Source organism: Saccostrea echinata, unplaced genomic scaffold, assembly GCF_033153115.1.
Source record: "Saccostrea echinata isolate AGI-Se365-2 ecotype Australia unplaced genomic scaffold, CSIRO_AGI_Sech_v1 ptg000015l, whole genome shotgun sequence".
In the NCBI taxonomy this organism is placed as follows: Eukaryota; Metazoa; Mollusca; class Bivalvia; order Ostreida; family Ostreidae; genus Saccostrea; species Saccostrea echinata.
This window is the reverse complement of record NW_026889764.1, coordinates 8203644-8225197: the sequence shown is the minus strand read 5'-3', so window position 1 is coordinate 8225197 and position 21554 is coordinate 8203644. Positions and strand designations below refer to the sequence as shown.

The 21554-nt window shown below is 31.5% G+C and overlaps 2 protein-coding genes across 2 annotated transcripts; both read left to right on the top strand.

The window, feature by feature from the left end:
- Positions 1-203: 203 nt before the first annotated feature.
- On the top strand, positions 204-6296 carry LOC133188062 (uncharacterized; the record flags this gene model as incomplete). The annotated part of the gene is made up of 4 exons (XM_061323450.1): positions 204-356; positions 574-768; positions 4967-5120; positions 6259-6296. Coding segments are annotated over 4 exons (540 nt in total), but the record flags the coding sequence as incomplete, so codon positions are not given.
- Positions 6297-12951: 6655 nt separating this feature from the next.
- Positions 12952-20235, top strand: LOC133188061 (ficolin-1-like). Its single transcript, XM_061323449.1, has 4 exons — positions 12952-12978; positions 13224-13320; positions 15750-15914; positions 19982-20235. Exons 1-4 carry the CDS (start codon positions 12952-12954, stop codon positions 20233-20235), a joined length of 543 nt encoding a protein of 180 aa, XP_061179433.1.
- The last annotated feature ends 1319 nt before the right edge of the window (positions 20236-21554 follow it).

Genomic DNA, 21554 nt, shown 5'->3' with positions numbered 1-21554 from the left:
TAATTTCTTACATGCTATTATAATGACCATTTTATTGTTCAATCTGACGTTTGGGGAAAAAAAAATCATGTTTTATTTTGTAGATCCAGCCAGCTGTTCGGAGTTAAAAGAATGCTTTCCTTCCTCTACTGATGGAGAATACTGGTTATTTCCGAATAAATTTGACAGAAAAATTCCAGTCAAGACATATTGTCATAATATGACCACCAGAAACGGCGGAGGAATATGTTACTCTACAACGACAAAACTACTTTATTGGACACGATGCATCCCATCTCATTTCCTTCGAGCGATGTACCAGGAATTCGCTTCCTGTATTGAGAACCAAGTTTTCAAAAGTCAGAATAAATATTGAGGTAATCATTCCATTTACGGCGATATTATCATAATTATAAATCAATATTTGTATTTTTTTGAGTATTATGTGTCATATCAAAGCATTTTGATCTCTCTATCTCACTCATTATATGACTAACGATTGATACGTTACATACTAAAGGAATGATTTTTCTAAATCCTTGATAAAAATTTATTGGTGGGGGAAAATGAACTAATTATAAAATTTGTATTCAGTCGATGGGCATTATGCAGGACGACTTCACTTTTGCAACCACAACAGGAAATAGTAGCAAAGAAAGGAATGTGCCATTCGGTACTTGCAGCGACTGTACAGCTGAAGCATGGTGGGAAAAACGTTGGGGACCTTGTGAACTTGAAGGCACATTTCAAATTGATTTACATGACACAGGATTATCTATAGCGAAATCGGTAAATAGATCTGTTAATAAACAAAATAATAAAAATGGAATTCGAGAGCTATTAATGCTATCTCAAAAAGTTCTTTCTAGAGTGAAGTTGCATAGAAGATCAAAGTTTCACTGTAAAGATTCAAAATATCATTGTCAATAAGGGTATCAAAGTAAAGTATCAAGGTATTTATTAGGGATGACAATTGAATACAGAATTGCTAATCGGTTAATCACAAGACGTTCCAAATGATTAGCCGCTTAGTCGCATTAGAAATATACATATTTTTCAAGTAGCTCTATTCATATACACAAGAAGACTAATAAAGACCATATAAGTTATGATCATTCTGTTTACCCTGAGGAGAAAATTACATGTACCAGGGCTCTCCCAAAATTCCGTGACAAGCATAGTTTTGTAGAAACCCGTTGTCAGAAAATTAATGAAACTTTGCACAAAGATTTAACCAACTACATGTATAATGAAATATGAAGATAACTAACAGTATTCAAACTCAAAAGTCCATCTAAAAATACAAGTCAAGAGCAGAGCAAACACGGCCCTCTAAAACATCAGAGGTGGGATCAGGTGCCATGGAGGAGTTACTCTGCCGACCGGTCAAACCCGCCGTGTGCTCCCTGTCATGATCGGTAAAAAAGCGGAAAAAAAATCCGTAGACAATTCAGAGTGTAAATAATCGTCTAAACAATAAGTATGAAAAATGTCAGTCGGTATTTGACTTAATGATATATTGTATTTGCTGACAAGATCATTGTATAGACCAAAGAACTTGCGAATTGATGACTTTAATTGAACGAGACTGTTGATATTTTTGTTTCATCAACTTGTTTGTCAATAGCTTGTCTCGTTTTAGAAATTATCCGTACGAAGCGCATGCTCTTGCGCATCGAATCAGCTGAGAGACATAAACCCCATATGCAGGTGATAAGGGTACATTGCTACATAGTAAGGGAAGTTGACGATGGAAAAGTTGAAGTCATCACGTTTATCATGAAGTTTTGTTATTAGTTTACCATTAATGTCTTTTTCTAGTAAAATATCCAAATATGAAACAGATGTGTTAGACTCTGTGGTATCTTTTATTTCACGCTCATTGGGATATATCGGATGGGCATATGAATGGGAATAACTATTGTTAATTAAAAATACGTCGTCGAATTATCTAAATGTTGAGTTGAAGGCCACAACAAGTGTTTTCTTTTATGAATACAAAAATAGGTCTGCTAATAACGGGGCGCAATTGGTACCCATTGGAATTTCGACAAATTGTTGGAGGATCTGGTCTCCAGAAACCACATAGACATTGTCAATCAGAAACTCAAACATCTTTTTAATATCAAGTTCAGAGTACTTGTGTGTACAATCAGAATGTTTTTTTTAACAAAATAATGTTGCAAATGACTATAACAAGGTAAGTAAATTTACGAGTTCCATTTTTTTGAAGAAGCAGCTGTCAATTATGTCAAAAAGCCTGGACTTTAATTTATCGTGGGGAATAGTTGTATAAAGTGTTGAGAAGTCGACGTTTGATTTCAAATTTATTAAGATTGTTCCATGGAATTTTATGTATCCACATCTGATTTACACCACTTCTTTAATATATTATTCCACAGTACTCCTGAAGGTTCTCCTTCACTACTGTTAATATTTTAGTGAGGAGTAGAGAATGAGGCATGGTAGAGTATTTACTGGAACCCGCTATGTACCTTTATTTGTAAGGATTTTCATGAAGTTTCGGAATCCAAAATAAATATGGTAATTCAAATTCATTTTGGTTGTTGGGAATATTAAAAATATTTAAAACTGACATATGATTTTGAAGAATTTCATCTTTAGAAAGGGAGCTATGGATTACCACTTGCAGAATTAAATCCATGTTCCTCTAAAATACAATTAAAATAGTGTGCCTTACAAACAAAGACAATGCTGTTAAATGCACCTGCTTTGTCAGCTGGGACCAGTACAATCTGATCGTGTAATCTATCTAATTCCTTTTTCACTTCTGAGTTATTGAACACAGAAGGATATTAGAGGGTTTTCATACTGCATCTCAATCATGCACTTAATGCGAGATTTTAACATTCATCTAATTGAATCTAGTTTCAAGGTCTTTTTTCATGTTTGGTCAATCGCCTGGCGTAATCTTCCACGAATTCATAATATTTATGAAATTATGACGTCAGCTGAAAGATCGGGGTTCCCTAAATTTTGACCCTTTTATAATAAGTAATTTAAGGTCCTCATTATTAACTATACTAGTATTTACGTCTCCAGTTATGACGTGTCCAGCAGGACTATAGTTGTAGCGTGAAAAAGAACATGGACACTTTAAAGGATTATGTTTCAGATGTTCGATATCTAGGCCCTTTAGAGTTTTCTTGTAATTAAAGAGTTTCGAGGAAATAGTCGATGTATATTTTTGAGAAATATAAGGTGTTGACTTTAACTTGAAATATGGTGGAATACAAGACTTGACCCTTTTGTGATTAAAAATATAACTTATATTAACCGTGTCAATTCTTTTGTTGGCGTATTGAAGTTTAAGGAAAAAATGAGTTGTTTTAGCGCTATTTTCTTCCGTAAAACGCACTCTAAAAAGTCTATGATTTGCAATCAGAGTGATGATTTGATATTTGATCCATAACCACAGATCCGAACCTGTATTCTGGTGTCGAAGAATCAAAATATGGACTTCCTTGACTTTTTCAAATAGACTATTTAAAAGTTTCAAAGGGAAAAGTTTGGTGCGAATGTGATGAAAACCAAACTGTTTATTTACGTAAGGTAGTATAGAATCAAGGACCCAAACGAGACATCGTGTATAATAGGTTTATTGTAAGACCGATATCAATGACTACGCTTACGTCAGTACGTCTCTGTGTACCGTTAAAAAGTCCCATCACATTCACATTGCTACACCGTGGATTGGAAAGATTCCCAACACTATATATCGACGTTGTCATTGCATCCATATGGAAAGGCCGTGTCTAGTATTTTTTACCCAGTATTCTTCTCGTTGTATACGGAAAGGTGCATAACTAATAAATATGGACAAACATTGAGTAATTACACATTTGAACTCTATTTAAATAAAATATTTCATTGTATGGTGTAAGAAGGCGGTGCAGTACCCAAAATCTGCAATTAAAAATCGGTATAAGTATTCTAATTTCCGATAGACAAGAAAAAATAAATAAAACCATGAGACCTGCCTGAGAAATTATTTTCCAGAGCAGATGACACACGAGTTCATTCTGCATTCTCTCCATAATCAGGCGTAAGTCTGAAGTATCACTTAATTTACAATGTTTGTTTGTAATGACATAATTTGAAAGATAACTGCAAAAGATACACATACCAATTCACAATGCTCAACAGTGATTTAATTGATATCATCAAAACATTACAGGACGGTCGGGGTAACGAACATGATATTTAAACAGAAATTAACACTTCACAAACGTCTTCAAGGACTAATTACCACACGATCCACAATCCGGAGAGCATAATTACTTCCAAATCTTTGTGAAACGTTAAATTATCAACGTTTATGCAGATGTTTCCTTTTTTAAAAAATGAATTTTAAGAAACACATTCAAATTTACATAATTATATTATATTTTTTTTCGACTAACAAATTACAGATTTTCTAACCGCTTAGCATCGTTCCGACCGAGTAATCGATTAACCGGTTACAAATTGCCATCCCTATTATTTATGTGTGTTAACTATAGCAAACTATAGTTAGTATAAGTAAAGTAAATTTTTATTAGAGGTAGTAATTCCAGGTCTTTGATCGAAAGCAATTTTAAAGGGAAATATGAAATACTGACCAAAGCATCACATCCGAGCGGCAAAATCAGTTTCGGCACAAATAATGTATGCTTCCAGAGATTGATAAAAGCTAATGAAAATAATCTTTTTCTTTATCATGTTTTGGACAGAAAATTATAACATTTTAAACTTTTAACCCTTGAGGAATCTGTCCCACGCTTGAAATCTTACTAAATCAGGATTTCTTGTATAAGATGATAATTTAATGATTATTGTAAATCTAATTTTTCAATTGCTTAAACAATACACCTCTATGTGCCATCTGTACAAAATGCCTTAGATAATGTTCTGAAATTCAATATTCAGTGATTTTGTTTTGATGTTTATGTACTATTTAAGACCAACATCATAATCTTTCATGAAGGTTGGATGGGTCAACGATAGCGGAGATTGGTTTAGTGAAATTCGACAATTCAGTCGATCGGCCGACTCTACAAAAGTAAGCTGTCTTGTGATTGGCTGGTGTGGAAACTGCATTCCAAACGACACCATTACACTTGAACCTCTTTACGGAGCAGGTACAGGGGTTTTTTTCATCATTATCTTCAATATTTTATATCCTTAGGGATTACCAATAGTATTCTCTAGCTTTAGAATTTGACAATTTGTTTCCTAAGAATTTCAGTACAATTGCCCCGACACAGGTTGTTCATTGGTGCATTGATTTCGATTTTTGATCGAGGGCCTACCATGTCATGGATCCATTGCGATGTATTCATTTACGACACAGGTACTTGGGTCTTGGTTTATAAATATGTATACCTATTGAATATGAAAAAAAGTTTTACATATTCAATAGGTATGCATATTTATAAACCAAGGCCCAAGTACCCCTGATTTACGAGTAAGATACTAGTATGTGTAACAAATTTTCATCTGCTTTCGGGATTTCTGAAAGTCTTTAAATGTAGTGAATATTTGAAATGTTATTTTCACTGAAAACATGTATTAGTATGGAAAAAAATCATGCCTAGAAAAATGCCCATGATTTAATTGGACAAAAGAAAAATGAAAGACCACCTTATCGATTTTTTCTTGAGTAAACATGTATATGTAATATTATAATACACTGATTATAACATCAATACACTATGCTACAATGTGATAAATTAAAATTGAAACTTTAATAATACAACACATATGCACACCAAAAGTGGACAAATATAACCACCACCAAAAGCTTTTGAATATGAGAAAAATATACATTTTTAGAGAAAAAGCATAGGGTAAAGATCAGAATACTAAAAAAAAAAAAAAAAAATTTTAAAAGAGTTTGAAATTTTTATTAGAATGATGCACATCATGTACAAGATTTAGGACTTACTTGTCTTATTGTTTAAAGTGTTGGTTTCTCCGAAAGTTCAAAACGTTTTATCATGTATTATTTTATGGCAGAATTTTTCCATAGGATAGTGTTATTCGGGAAAATTGTGTATATGGTAAAATATGGTTAAAAAAAGAATTTTATTTTCATGGAATCGATGCATGCCATGGTGAGCATTTCCTGCACCTTCCCTTTTTCATATATATCTCTTTTTAAATAAATGTGTGATTTTTGGAACTGATCCATGTACTCGAAAAACTACGTTATGGAATAATGAACCGACTAAAATTAAAGAAATATATCAAATATCTTCAGTTTTATTTCTTTTTCAGAGACAAGTGGCACAGCACAGAGAGTAATTTGTGACTGATTGGTGACCAACGGTAGACTTTAGACCGCGAAATTATAAAAGCGATATGGACGGCAAATTTCTTTTAGATTATCCAAAACACTTCAGATCAATATAATTCTTAATTTACAACTGGGGTAGACATACTTGACAAGTGTATGTGACTTGATAAAATACCGCTTAATCTCGATAGAATATTATAGTTACGGTGACACACTAGAATGCTGTTTTGTGCACTGCAGTTTATTTTTATCTTACTATATTATTTCTACTAAGTCTTGAGAGCAGGGAAGGGCACTTGACATTTTTTAGGGGAATGTTCAATAGTATATGTATATTTTGTACCTTAATTTACAATTTACATTGCTTTTTTTCTTTCCATATACAGATTTATAAGTTTGTCGAGTAAATGTGTTTGTGTTTTGTTTATCTTTATTTAAGGCTCTGTCGCATTGAAATAAATTAACAAGAATAAGAGTTTTCATGAAATGTACTTCTAACAAAGCGTTCCAAATAATATAAATAAATGCGCATAGCGTTGATCTCTTCATGCAAAAATAAAATAAAATGAAAAACGTTATTTTTGCAGAGCTGTATCAAGATTTCTACGTATATTTTTTCTTATCTGAAATTAATATTAATTAAAAAAAATCCTAGATTCTTGTTTATTGGAACGCATCTCTAGGTCTGAAGGTGAAGTAGGCATTCGAAATTGTAATAAGATTTATAAAATCTTAATAAAATAAAAATATAAATCTCCAAGGAATATGCATTACCAGCTTTGTAAGAAAAACAAACTTGTACATCATATATTTACCATTTTCGTGTATTTGACAAATGTATATTTTAAAGCAATTAATTTTAGATGAAGAATGCACAAAAAAGTGTGACATTGAGGGGCGATTTGACCAAATATATGCCAATATTTCTTTTACACCAAAGAATCGAAATTATATAGATCTCGGAATGAATAAGCATTATTAGTACTAGGGCTTGTGCACCTGAGTAAACATAAAAAGTATTTTTAAAAATGTCACAAAACATGTTTTGAAAATAGTTAGAAATGTTTTCTAAGTACACTGGTAATTGGACTTAAATGATAATTTCCAGGTGGATACATGAAGAGAAGTTTACCTATAGAAACCATTAATTTCTCTTTCCCTCCTGCTTCCCTTTTCCTCGCTTTATACGTTAAGATAAAGATTATAACAATATTCCAAGGAGATCAATAAAGAATATTCATGTAGAAATAATTATTACAGTTGGTGTCATAAGGTCTTTTACGAACATTTAAAAGTAATGTAGATGCCAGTCTTATTTCTGAATAGCAGAAGCAGAGGAATAAGAAGCTACAAATAACAGCCATTTTGTCCTGAAAAGGAAATCAATCAAGAATTTTAATATTTTTACATTCCCACTGCAAACCCTGACAATTAATTTAAAAAAGAGATCGCTAATAAGACCTACAAGTATGTCGATTGTTTTTTCCCTTCAATTTTTAACCCGAGTATATGCAAACAACGCAAGCAAATGATAATCCAACAAAAGACCTCAGAAAGACCATCTACTCTTCTTAATGTCGTTTTTTCCCCCCCCCCAAAATAAGGCATTTGACAATTCCAGGAATTATGAAATATTGAGCATTGAAATTTGTTTGAGAACAAATACTGCAAAGTTGATTGAACCGTTTAAATTGTCAGATGAAGATTTTCCCAAACTATAATCTAATCCAGAAAACAGACCATGATTCAATTTTGAAAAGTCGTTGCATTTCATAAAAGAATTCAGAAAAAAAAAATAATTTGTTTACTCTTTGACATTGTAATGCATTTATTAACACTCATTCTCATGGAATATTTAGCTAGGTTCAACTTGAATGAAGAATGGCAACTCTTCGAGAACGTGATTTAATATACAACAAAATATCTGTAAAAAGAAAGTAAGAATAAGAATATTTATTATATGAAAATGCTTTTGCTATAAAGGGCATGCATTTCTAGTCTGATTAATCGATTACCTTTTAACATGTAACCATATTCAAAGGTTTTGGAAAAGTTAATTGTTGATTTATGCATTGTATTGCATGAAATAGTAACAGTTATATTGCATGTATCATTTAATTAGTAAATTCGGATAATTTAAAAAAAATATTCTAAAATATTCTCTTGTGGATACTCTTCGTATCTGTTATGGGTGAAATTGCTTCAAAAAGAAGTAAGTTTCTATGTTTTTATAACATTTAAATACAAAATGTACTGATACTAACGTTCCTTATTGAACTTTTATGGGTTTAAATTAGGTTATTCCCAGTCCAGTAACAATATACCTTGTTGCCCTCATATTCACCTTAAACTTGTGCAATCAATAATGAAATATGTATTAAGTATAATGCACTGTACATTATGTACACTAAGAATCCCTCTCAAACAATTATTAATTTAACCATGCAGAAAATTAAGAAAAACTTAAAAAAAAGGATACTAGATAAAATGCAGCTTGAGAATTACTCTTGATTACTTAAAAAAAATCATCTCTCTCCCTCTCTCTCTAAAAAAACTACATATGTTTTGTCAATGAGGAACTCAAACATCTTTTTAATATCAACTAGGAGTATTTTGCGAAGATTCAGAACTATTTTCAACAAAGTTATTTTGTAGATGACCAGACAAAAGATATGAAAAATGTTCGAGTTCTGTTGTTTTGAAAGAAACAGTTGTCTATGATGGCAAAAAGGTTGATTTATTGTGATTAAAGCCTGTATGAAGTGTTGAAAAGATAAACGTTTTAATGCTATTGATTTTTTGTAAAAAGTGTATCAAATGTTCCAAAAGTTCTTTGCAGTTTTGAGAATCCACAATTGTATATATCACTTCTTGAATATGTTGCAAAACAGTAAGCCTTGAAATTAAAGCAAATAATATTTTGGCGAAATCTAAAGATTGGATCTTGGTTGGAGATTTACTGGACCCTACAATACATCTCTGTCTGTAGGATTTTTATGAAGTGTTGGAATCGTTATTTGGTGTAGGCAGGGATGTTAAAGTATTTAAAACTGTAACATTATTCTGAAGAATTTCATACAATGATATATATATATATTAGTAAACATTGGTCCTGAGCTGGTACCAACCCCTCGGGCTTGCTTTTATGTGATATTTTATATAAATCATTTTTTCAATATCTTATTATATTTGTATTAAAATCTTTGAAGAAGGCATAATTGTGCAAAAATGTCGCTTTTAGTGTAAAATTATCCGGGAAAAATTAAACATATGCTATAATATCGAACCCCAGTCTTTTAGCGCACGCTTTAAGCAACTAACCTATACCTGGATAGCCAGGAAAATGAAACGAGACAGTTTATTTGAATTGAACCCCAATTCTATCTAATATTTACTAAACCTACAAAATATTATGATGCATTATACGACAATTATTCTTCTTTGCAGATCTTTAAAAAAAACAATCATTGCAAGAATAAAATAGTCAAAGAAAAGCTTCTTTCAGCAGATGCTACATGTATATCCGTTAGAAGAGAGGTCTTTGAAAGTATCTTGGAATTGACGAAAATATCGTACAGTGATCGTTCTCAGAAGTCCATATAAACAATACAAATTATGAGCAGAGACAGCTCGAACCTCTGAAAACAGAGGTGCTCTTTGTCATGATAGGGTAAACGGAACATTCGTAGACAATTCAGTGTGAAAATAATGACCTAATAATTTGTATGAAAAACATCAGTCAATATTCGACCTATCGACAGACTGTTTTTGCAAACAAGGTCATTGTATGGACCAAACATTTGCGAAATGTTGACTTTTAAAGAGATTGTTGATATTCTTGTATCATCAACTTATTTGTCAATAGCCTGCCTCGTTTTAGAAATCGTTCTTGCGTATCAAATCAGTTGGGAGACATAAAGTTCATATGCAGGTGATAATGGTATATTGCTAACGAAGGGAAGTTGACGATAGAAAAGTTGAAGTCACGTTTATCATAAAGTTTAATTGTCAATTTGCCATCAATATCTATGTCTAGTAAAACATCCAATTAGGAAACAGATGCGTCAGACTCTGCGGTGTCTTATATTTCGAGTCAATGGGATATATTGAATCAACGTAGGAAGAGAAATGAATGTTGCTAATTGATAGAACGCCGTCGATATATTTAAATGTTGATTTGAAGGTCGCAACAAGAGACTTCTTGTTATGCAGAAGTTTTTTAAAAATAAGTTCTGCTTCAAAAACAGATCTGCTAATAACGGGGCAAAATTAGTACCTGTTGGAACTCCAATAGATTTTTGGAAGACTTGGTCTCCGAAAACCACAGAGATATTGTCAATGAGAAACTCAAGTATCTTTTTAATATCAACCTTGGAGTACTTGTGTGTAGAATCAGAATTTTTTTAACAAAATGTCTGCATACGAACAATGACTAGGTATGCAAATTTAAGTTGTTCTATAATGTCAAAGAATCTGGTATTTTGTTTATCTCTGGGAATGGTTAAAAAAGTTTCGAAAGTCGTATGTTTTAATGCTATTGATTTCGGAAAAAGAATTGTGCTTTCAAATTTTCTAAAAGTTCCTTGGAGTTTTTAAGTAACCACATCTGATTAACACCATTTTTCTAATACAGTATGTTGTTGTACAGTACTCCCAAAAGTTTCTCTTTAGCTGCTGTTAATATTTTCGTGAGGAGTAAAGAAAGAAACTTGGTAGAATATTTACTAGAACCCGCTATGTTTCTCTGTTTGTAAGGATTCTTATGAAGTTTGGGAATCGAGTACACGCACGGTAAATCAAATTCAATTTAATTATTGGGAACATTAAACATATTTAAAACTGACATATGATTATGAAGAATTTCCTCCTTGGAAAGGAAACTATGAGTACAAGTTGGATTACCACTTGTAGAATTATGTCCCAAGTTCCTCTAAAATGCAATTGTAATAATAAGCCTTAGAAAGAAAGACTATATTGTTACCTGCTTTGTCAGCTGGGACCAGTACATATTGATCGTGTGTAATCTATCTGATTTTATATATAGAGTATAATAGATTTCATATTTTCAAATTTATTTTCCCTTTACTATGAAACAAAGTTCAATACCTTAATAAAATGTGATATACACCATATTTAAACACTACCAATATAACAACGTTTTAATGAACAAGATAATAAGTAAAGAAACATGCAACTTATTCAAATGCACAGATGCTGAACAAAGGCTGTATGAAAAAATATTTTATGATCAATTCTTAACGAGAACATTACTGGGATTTTATTCAAATTCACGTTTTCAATGAAAGAAATTTTTATTTTCAATGTTTTCTCTATGATAAGAACTACTCATTATTGACAACTGGCAAGAGTAACATGGATTAACACTAGTTCGTTATTGAAGTTAAAGACATTATTCTTAATAGTTTTGGTGAAAATATATTTTATCACGAAAATCTAAAGGATGGACATCTTATATATCTTTGCCACTCTTTATGAAAACGTCATCTGAAATCAAGGTCTGAATTTCTTTTTTTTTTCTTTTCGAATTCTTGACCTGTAACTAAACAAAGATGAAAAGGTCGCTTTTACTCATAACGTGCTTAACTCGAAACTGTTGCTACCATGTGATATCGTTATTTAACATTGATTAAAAAGTGAATGGATATATAACATGTGCATTCATCGCACTCCAATTGAAACACACAGTGTTCCTCCGATCATGACCAAGAAAACCATTTTTCTCCATTGCATTTATATGGTACTTATTCCATATATAATACAAGGACAGGAAGAGAGGGCGGCAACATTTGTATTAACTGGCTTTGTTAACAACTCACTTTCGTTAACATTAGGTATACCGATAAGATCATTGGTAGACTGTTCATCATACTGTTTAAAGGATGAAAACTGTACTTATTTTCATTTTTGTAAAGAAGGAAATTCAAACATATGTTTTCCTAACGATAAGAATGATACGAACATACCTGTAGTAGAGAATGGATCATGCGAACGATTTCAACAGGTAAGTTTTTTTTCTATTCGAAACACAAAATATACATGTTGGGGCGGGGGGGGGGGGGGGGGCTAGTAAGTTGATCTCCGTTTAAATAATATGCACTCATTGCTCTTTATTTGCGAAGAAATATTCCTGTTTTATTATTTTAAAGTGTTTTATTTTAAAGATTGGGTTATTATTGTTTTTTTCCCCAAGGATGTCATTTTTTTCAAAAATAATATACACAGGTTTTTGAGAATGAGTTCAAAGAAACTTGTCGATGTCCTGACAATATTGGAGGGGAAGGATGCAAATACAAATGCGCTAAGCATTGGAATGGAGTAAAAAAAAAATCAATTTTGAAAAGTAAATGACAGAAACTACTGAGAAAAAAATTCTTTATTATGTCCTTTGAATTCTCTGATAGGACATGTAATATCATTTATTGATTTGTAAACGTTGATTCTGTAATGTGTATAATAATATAAAAAAATCAAGTTGACATTTTTTTTTCTAGATTGTAGTCGCCGAAATATGGCTGAAATATTGCCTACTCGGCGTTAAACAATAATAATATAATAATAATCTAGATTGTAGTGGGAATCTAGTACCTTTGAATACCGCGTCGTATACCTACTCGAGGACTTCCATGGGAAGTACACGTGAAATTCTTTGCAATATGACGGTAGACAATGGTGGATGGATAGTCAGTACAATTTCTATCTTTATTTTCAGATGCATATTATAATTATTCATATCAAAGTTAAATCATTGTTGAACATTATTTGTTTTGACCATTATATCTATTGCAAAATTGTTTGAGGAGTAGACAAAGGCGTTTAGTTCGAGGATTCAGCATTTATTTATTTCATTCCTTCTTCAAAAGTTAAAAAATAATCTTATTGAATATTTGCTTCTTTCGAATAATTTTATGTTCAATATATGTTGAAGGTCTTTCAACGTCGTTTCGACGGAAGTATGGACTTTTACCGGAACTGGGAGAATTATACATCAGGATTTGGAAACCCAAATAGCGAATTTTACTTGGGTAACGTTCAAAATTAATAAAAACCATGATGTATCAATTTACATTACCGGCTTAACTAAAAATAAATAAAATAGAATTGACTTTGTACTTGTAGGATTATATAAAAATGTCATTCAACATTTTTATTTCTAGATGTCGAATTTAAGGTTAAGCACATGCTTAAAAATAAATTTAAGTATAAGAGGAACCTTTTAAGATAATATCTGACAAACTTGAAAATGCACATGTTAGCATACTTGTTAGCTTTTATTTGCATACATATTATTATCTGAAGACATATGAGTCCTTTTGGTTGAGATAAACAGTGTGTTTTGTTTAAATAATCATAGCTAGCCAATGTAGTGAAACAAGGAATCCCCGCATTGAAAAGCCTTAATAACCTATCTATTTATAAGGAATTGAGAATCTGATTATCTAAACATTGTATACTACCGCGGTATTTACTACTACTAGCTGAAACCCCGCGCAAGCGCGGGTAATTGAATTTATACCACTGCCAACAGAAAATATATTGTAGTTTCTACTGACAGCCTGCAGGCTTATAGCAGGAAGAAATACTTTGTTCAAAATCCTGTATGTGCGTCTCCAACCCCCTACCCCACCCCCTTTTGTTAAAACTTGAAAAAATAACAATTTCATTAATTGACGTTTATTGTGAAACATACATGCACTATGTTATGAATATTGTACTTCAGATGCTCTTATTTCATTTCCGTCAAAGATAAAAGCAGCGAATACGCACATTTTACTGATAAATCGATTGATTTTTTTGGGGAGGAGGAGGGTAAAAATTCACAGGTACTTGGGTCTTGGTTTATAAATATGTATGTACCTTATTGATATGTAAAAAATGTACTTTACCCTTTTAACATATCAATAAGGTACATAAATAATTAAATATTATATAAACCTGTGTAAAAATTAGCTTTTAACGCCCTATGAATAAGCCGAGTATTTGATACAAAAGACTGTATTCAGAAATAAAACTGAAATGTATTGATTAGAGCACAGAATTTTACAGTTTTAATTGTATATGAGCAATATCTTATTCATTAATTTTCTCTTTTCATGTAAGCAATTTTTATTACGAAGTAGAAAATGTACTTCGGGTTCGTTGCCACGATGCTCTTAGTAAAATTATTAGGAAAACCTACTACATATATGTAATAGTCTTTCGATATATAAATTTATTCACAACTTAAAGTGTTATCAATGATTTACCATTATTTCAATGACCATTCACACATAAGGTTTTTTTTAATGTTCCTGTAGCTATGATCGTCTCAGTTTTCTTTTTAACATCGGGCTCGATGCTATATGATGTTCTAGAAGCTTCCGTCAATATTAAGATCGGTGACTGACAAAAATAATTTGCACATTTCCCTTTTTACTCGGTTCTCACAACTTATTTCTTTTGTGTCATTTAAATCAAGTTTTGATTGAATAATTCAGTGATGAGGTTTTATGAAATAAATAAACGATTGATTGTTGTCAGTTTCATTGAAAATTGCCTGAAACTTAGATCCGCCAACCGGAAACGCCACCGTACTCATGTTTTTGCTATTTCATGGCTGTTTATAGAAAATAAAAGTAGACTTTTAATTTAATGTACGATACTTACAATGCGAGTGAAATCTAAATATAGTTTACGGACATCATATTGTATTTAGTGTATTCTTAGAGGAGTAAGTAAAAACTCTGGTGCATCCGTTTCGGAGTTTATTTGCAAAATTTATTAATTTATAAGTATAGATGGTATTTACTACTTTACTTAAAACCATTACTATAACATTCCATTTTACGAAATGATCCGATAAAGCATAGAAAAATAACTGCTGTAGGCCACTTAGGATTGCAGATCTTACACGTATTTAGAAACTGTACATGGAATACAGGGAAAGTCCTCCGTTACAGCATAGTGCTTATTAGTCCCCTACCGGTGAAACCGGAGGGGACTATAGGTTTCTTCTGAGTCTGTCTGTCCGTCCGTATGTCTGTCTGTCTAGCTGTCTGTCCCTCTGTCTGTCTGTCAGTCTGTCCCACTTGGTTTTCCGCACTTTTTTAATTACTAGTATGCCAAAACTACTGGAAGATTTCGGTAATGCTTGAGGAATTTAGTCAGCTGAAGAAACTAAATAGCAATTTATGTTAGTTACACCATACGTCTTCTTTTTCGTTTGATTTAAAATGAAGCCGTATTTATTTTTGTTGAAATAAATGCACACATTTACGCAATTTCATGCATTTTTCTAAAAAAAAAAAACAAAAAAACGTTTCAAATAAAGATAGACAATAAAAACCTAGTACTCATACTAAAACATTGAGGAAGAGATCAGTTGAATTATATGAAAATGAAGTGCATTTCTTGCAAAGTCTTGAAAAACTTTTATACAATGGTAGTTTGATATTTATATCATACAAATCTTTAGGAAATCAAATTCTACATGAAATTGTGACAAACGGAAGTTTCGAGCTCAGAATTGACTTGGAGGAAGACACTGGGGAATGGAGATATGCCAAATATTCTCATTTCTCTATCGGAGGTCCTGAGACGTTTTACACTTTAAGTGTCACAGGATATACCGGGAATGCAAGTGAGTATTATTTTTCAATTGTAAGTAATGGTATATCATCCTCATCTCTCCCAGTTCAAAATTTGAGCAATGTAATAAACGATAAGAAAGTTTAGAAATTTACAGATTTTTGATTCGCCTTCATATGGTTAATTAAAAAAAAAACTACAATGCTTTACTTTACTTTAAGACAGTCCTACATATCAAGGTTTTTGAATCATATATTTACAAATATTGTAAGGAATGGTTTTTGAAGTGTTAAACATTAAACTTTTAATTAATTTGCAACATTTTTATATTGGCATGAAGATGTGATATAACTTAACCAGACCTCTATAATATATCACGCATCATACCTTACGACATCGTTAACTGGAGTCAAAGAGGAAATAAGATATAGTACACCAACAGTGAATAAGTAACATTATAGTTGTTTATATTTGAAGGTAAAGGATGACTGCACTTAACGCCTGTTTTTGGGTCTTTTTCGGTTGCTTCTGTTGCTTTTATATCTAAACCTTATTTCACTGTTGTGTGTTTATGAAAGAATCCTGTCAATTTGTAACCAAATTTAAATCTTAAAATGATTTTAGACTGTGATACAATAAAATGATTCAATGTTTTTTGTCCTTACTGCTTTCCAAATATAGTGAATTTACACTTACCTGCCCTTGATTGAACATTAGATATGCATGAGAGGTGGAGCTAACATGGTAAGAATGGGTCTAAAATTAGATTTGATAAATAACAATGACATGTTTGGAAAAAAAAAACGTGATCACTCTTTCCAATCTCCCTCTCCATTCTGTATGGCACAAATACACTTCTGACAAAGGTTTCAAAACGAAATCAACAATATGAGCACGTCAATGTAATTAAAGCAGATTTTATATCAATGCCAGATGACTTAATGTGTTCGAACACAATGTCCTAGTTAGCACAAAACATGCTACCTTACAAGTCACGTGACGGAATTAAGTATTCACAAAGTCACCTGAGGTAAGAAATCACGTGGTGAATTATAATATTCAACATGTCACAATCCTTGGTTACAACACAGAGAGCAAATGTAAGAAGAAGCAGTTTTTTTCTCTTTTTAACCATGAGTGCATGTTTGTCTATTATTCTCCTTTTGACACATTATTATCTATGCAAATATACAACTACTGTTAAACGTAGAACAATAGACAAACATGCGCTGACTATGTATAAAGTCAGTAAAAAAGTGGGTGTCCTCATTATCGAACGGAGATTCAAGAAATTGTGAGGACCCCTGCCTTTGAAAACAGATTCGAACTTCGTAAATACACACTTTTATTAAACGTAATTACATAAAGTTGTAGATTGGATGTTGACCATTCTTGCAATGAAAAGAAAAATGCTTGTTTTGAAAGTTTATTTTCTCGCAAATTTCGCATGTCCTTAAGCGCAGTCATCCTTTCTCAATTGAAAGAAAAATAGAAGTTTCCATCTCTATTGGGTTGAAGTCATTCCCAATTTTAACTCTTTTTATAATTAGCTGATTTTTTTCCACTGAACTTTTGTAATTTGCTATCAGTTCAGTACTCTGTCAGAACGGATTACAGATGCCCCTGAAATAAATACGGATATATATTTAATTGCTGTGGTAAAATTTAGAAATTTATTTCAATATTAAGGATTATCTCCCTTATGCATAGTTCTGATCCTTCGATGTATTTGGCTCCAGTCTTTGGCACCTTCAAAGTCTTTTTAAAATATTTTGGATTTCCAACGTTTCGGCATGAGTATCACTGAGGAGACATAAATTGTTGAAATGCGCATCTGGTGCATCAAAATTGGTACCGTATATGATTTACATACAGCGTTTCCATGTGAAATATGAAGATAACTAATAGTAATCAAGTTCAAAAGTCAATTGGAACAATGAAAAATGGGAGCAGTTCTAAAAACATCAGTTGTGGGATCAGGTGCCATAGACGAGTAAGCATTCCCTTGTCGACCGACCCGGCCACAATCGCCGTATGCTCCTTGTCATATATATATATATATATATAATATATATATATATATATATATATATATATATATATATATATATATATATATATATATATATATATATATATATATATATATATATATATATATATATATTATTGTTATGTATTTAAGGAATAATGTTCACGTTTTCGTGAATGTTGTAGGATAACCTCCGAGGTCGAGAAATGTTGTTTAAAGTATAAAAGCTCAGGCATTAGAATGGGATGTTAAACAACATACAATCAATTAATCAATCGAGACCGGGGATGTTATCCTGCATCATTCACGACAACAAGAACTTGATTTCTATTCTACTAACAGCTCTAAAATACATTCATCGTTACCTCTTTAAAAGAAATGATTTAGGGGGGTCTTCTACCTATTCCCACTTTTTAAAAATCTCAATTCCACCTATTCCCACTTGCAAATAACAAAAGATGTTTTGATAGTTAATTTGTTTTTATAGTAATTAGACTAATTACATTCTATCTCAACTTTACCTGTACTTCCTACATTTTCAGACAGAAAATAGATAGATTAATGAAAAAATATGGTTAATTTTATTTAAATATATGGATTTTAGAAAATAAAAAACCCGATTAAGGTCACCATGTCGCGATTAGGCTGTTCCATTTAACACCACAGGGTCAATTTGTCTGTTTACTTGTATATCGATTGCAATGGAATGCAGACGACTTGAGCTTTTGCTGGATTAAAGATATCCTTTAATTATTTATAAATTTTCTGATAACATAAATCAATTAATTTTTATGAATGTTAAATAACAAAATCAGTTTACTATTTTATTGATTTATCAGTAAAATCATGGAGTATAAATGTTGTGGGGACGTCTGTTGAACAGCCCCATTTATCTATAAAAACCGACATTTATCATCTCATTTGGGCAATACATGTACACACTGTTTAGACTTCAGAATACATCGATATTGTCTAAATAAGTATTGGATTATGAAGTCAAAAATACATTTCAACTGTACAGGTTTGATTTGTGTTTCTGATCTGATAATTTATTGATGACGTTCGTGATTTATTGGAGAATATTTACATCCACTGAATATTTTCTCCTTTATATCTAAAGAAAACCATTGCCGTTTATCAGTTCATGAACAACACTAGGCATATCACCTGAACGGATTTCTTGATCAGTGGCGGTTCCTTCAATGAAACATACTATGGCGTACATATCAATAATACAATAATTAATCTTTTTAATCCTACTTTTAATGATTGTTTATACAGATATAAATATAAACAATAAAAATGTCTTTCTTTGGTTGTTAGTACGGGAATTAACGTCGCAGCTATTGCAGAAAAAATTAACATAACCCGCTTACGCGGGTTATGTATTTTTTCTGCAGCAGCTGCGACATTAATTCCCGTACTAACAACCAAAGAAAGCATTTTATTGTATAAATAATGTCCGCGGCACCTCTTTGATCTCGGCAACAACTGTAGTAGAATTTGTTATAATCGAGAAAACGGGAAAATCCGTAGACTAATTAATGTGAAAATAATGGCCTGTGCAAAGATTTTTATTGAATTAACATGAAATAAGCATAATTATAAATTGAAATTTGCACACTAATTTAATTTTTTTTTTCTCATGAAATCTTAAGTTTTGTTAATTATTTCTGGACTCAAGTTATTTTTTTCTGAAGTAAGTCAAGATATTTTGTTCTCGTTTAAATATGATGCATGTTTATTTTTAGAAGGATTAAGAATGTCTACCGAACCATTCGCTAATACAATATTAGATGCTGAAAAATTGTTGTATTTTTTTTTCGAGGACTTAAAAGCAAATGAAATAGTGGCTTCTATCGCAAATTTTCTCATTCGGTTTTACATCTTTACGCCAATATATGAACAGATCGGGAATTCAGCTTTAAAGGCATCAAATTTCGACCAGTCATATACATGTACCTGTATATAAAAACACTCGAAACATGCTTAATTGAATGATATAGGCTACAATTTATATCAGAATGTCATCAATTTTATACTTGTTTCTACATCAGGAGAAAATGAATATTTATGTTGTTTTGTAGATGACAGTTTTAGTCCTCACAGTGAAATGAAATTTTCAACTTATGATATGGACAATGATATTCACATAGATTCCGCCCTCAACTGTGCATATGTTTTCCAAGGCGCTTGGTGGTACGCAATGTGTGCAGTTAGCAACCTTAATGGTTTATATGGGTCAGATAACCAAAAAGGTTTATTTTGGTATTACTGGCATAACAACCATCAACATTCAATAAAATCAACACAAATGATGGTTAGAATGACTAGTAAATGAGATCGGAGGAAAATTCATTTATGTTTGCACTAAAATATAAATGATCTTTTTTTTTTTTTTAAACCTGCAAAGCTTTACACCAACTTGTTTTTCGTTAAAAAAACAAACAAACAAACAAACAAACAAAAAAAAAAAAAACAACAACAACGAAAAAAAAAACAAAAAAACAAAAAAACAAAAAAAACAAAACAAAACAAAACAAAACAAAATTAAAAAAAAAAAAAAAAAAAAAAAAAAAGAAGAAGAGTATGAGAATAATCATTGGCATTAAAAAAAAGGAAGCAATTGTTAGGAGGGAACTTTATGTCTCCATTTCAGTACTGAGAAGAAAAATGGGAGCTGGATGTATATATTTTAAGGAATTGTCAAGTATTTCTCCCAAACCTTTACACCTACACTCATTTCTAAAGAAAAGCCTCAATTTTATGTATCAAAAATATTCTTTTAAAGCAGAACCTATACAAATATGTCCACTTGGGAAAATGAAAAAAAAAAATGTTGTGGCATTCAATTTGACATTTCGATATATTAACGACGTTTGATTCATTATTTACTACTCGATATATCCCAGAGAACTCCAAATAAAAGACACCACGGAGTTTGATAGGTATTATTCATATTTTGGGTATTTTATTGAATTTGGATGTTCATGGCATACTATCTATCCATTTTTATGACAAACCCGATGATTTATGATTTTTCGTTGTCAACTTTTCATATTAATGTAGCAATATTCCACATCACCTACATGTACATATGGTTTTTATTCACTCCTCCTAAGGACATGGCCCCACTTCTCGAATTTCCAGGGGTCCTGTTTTATGCCCTGTTCACTGAGTTTTATTATTTGTATTTTTTTTTTTAGATCGATCACTGTTCGTCATCTTCGCCTATTTCATTAAACGTTGTATAAAATTGATCACTGTGCGTAATTTTTTTTTAATTTTTTTGGAAATAAAATTGTTCAGTCATTTTGATCCAGATGCCATTATAGAAATAAGTACAATTCCATCCTCTTCACTGTTAATTACTTTTAATTCGGGAGCATTTTATTTTTTTGCGTCACTACCCAAGATTGTCTGTTTGCGAAAATTTCACATTAATTTTGTACATGTATATACATATTTCTATGATTAAAGATTATTTACAACAATAACCAAAATTTTTGTTTTACTTGCTGGGTTTTGACTTTTATTTATGATTTTGCTACATGGAATATGGGTTCTACTATTCATATATATTTCTATATTATCTTTTTCAACTAAACGTACTTACACCTTGTAATCTGAGAGACGTAAGTGACAATTTTTGTTATTGTA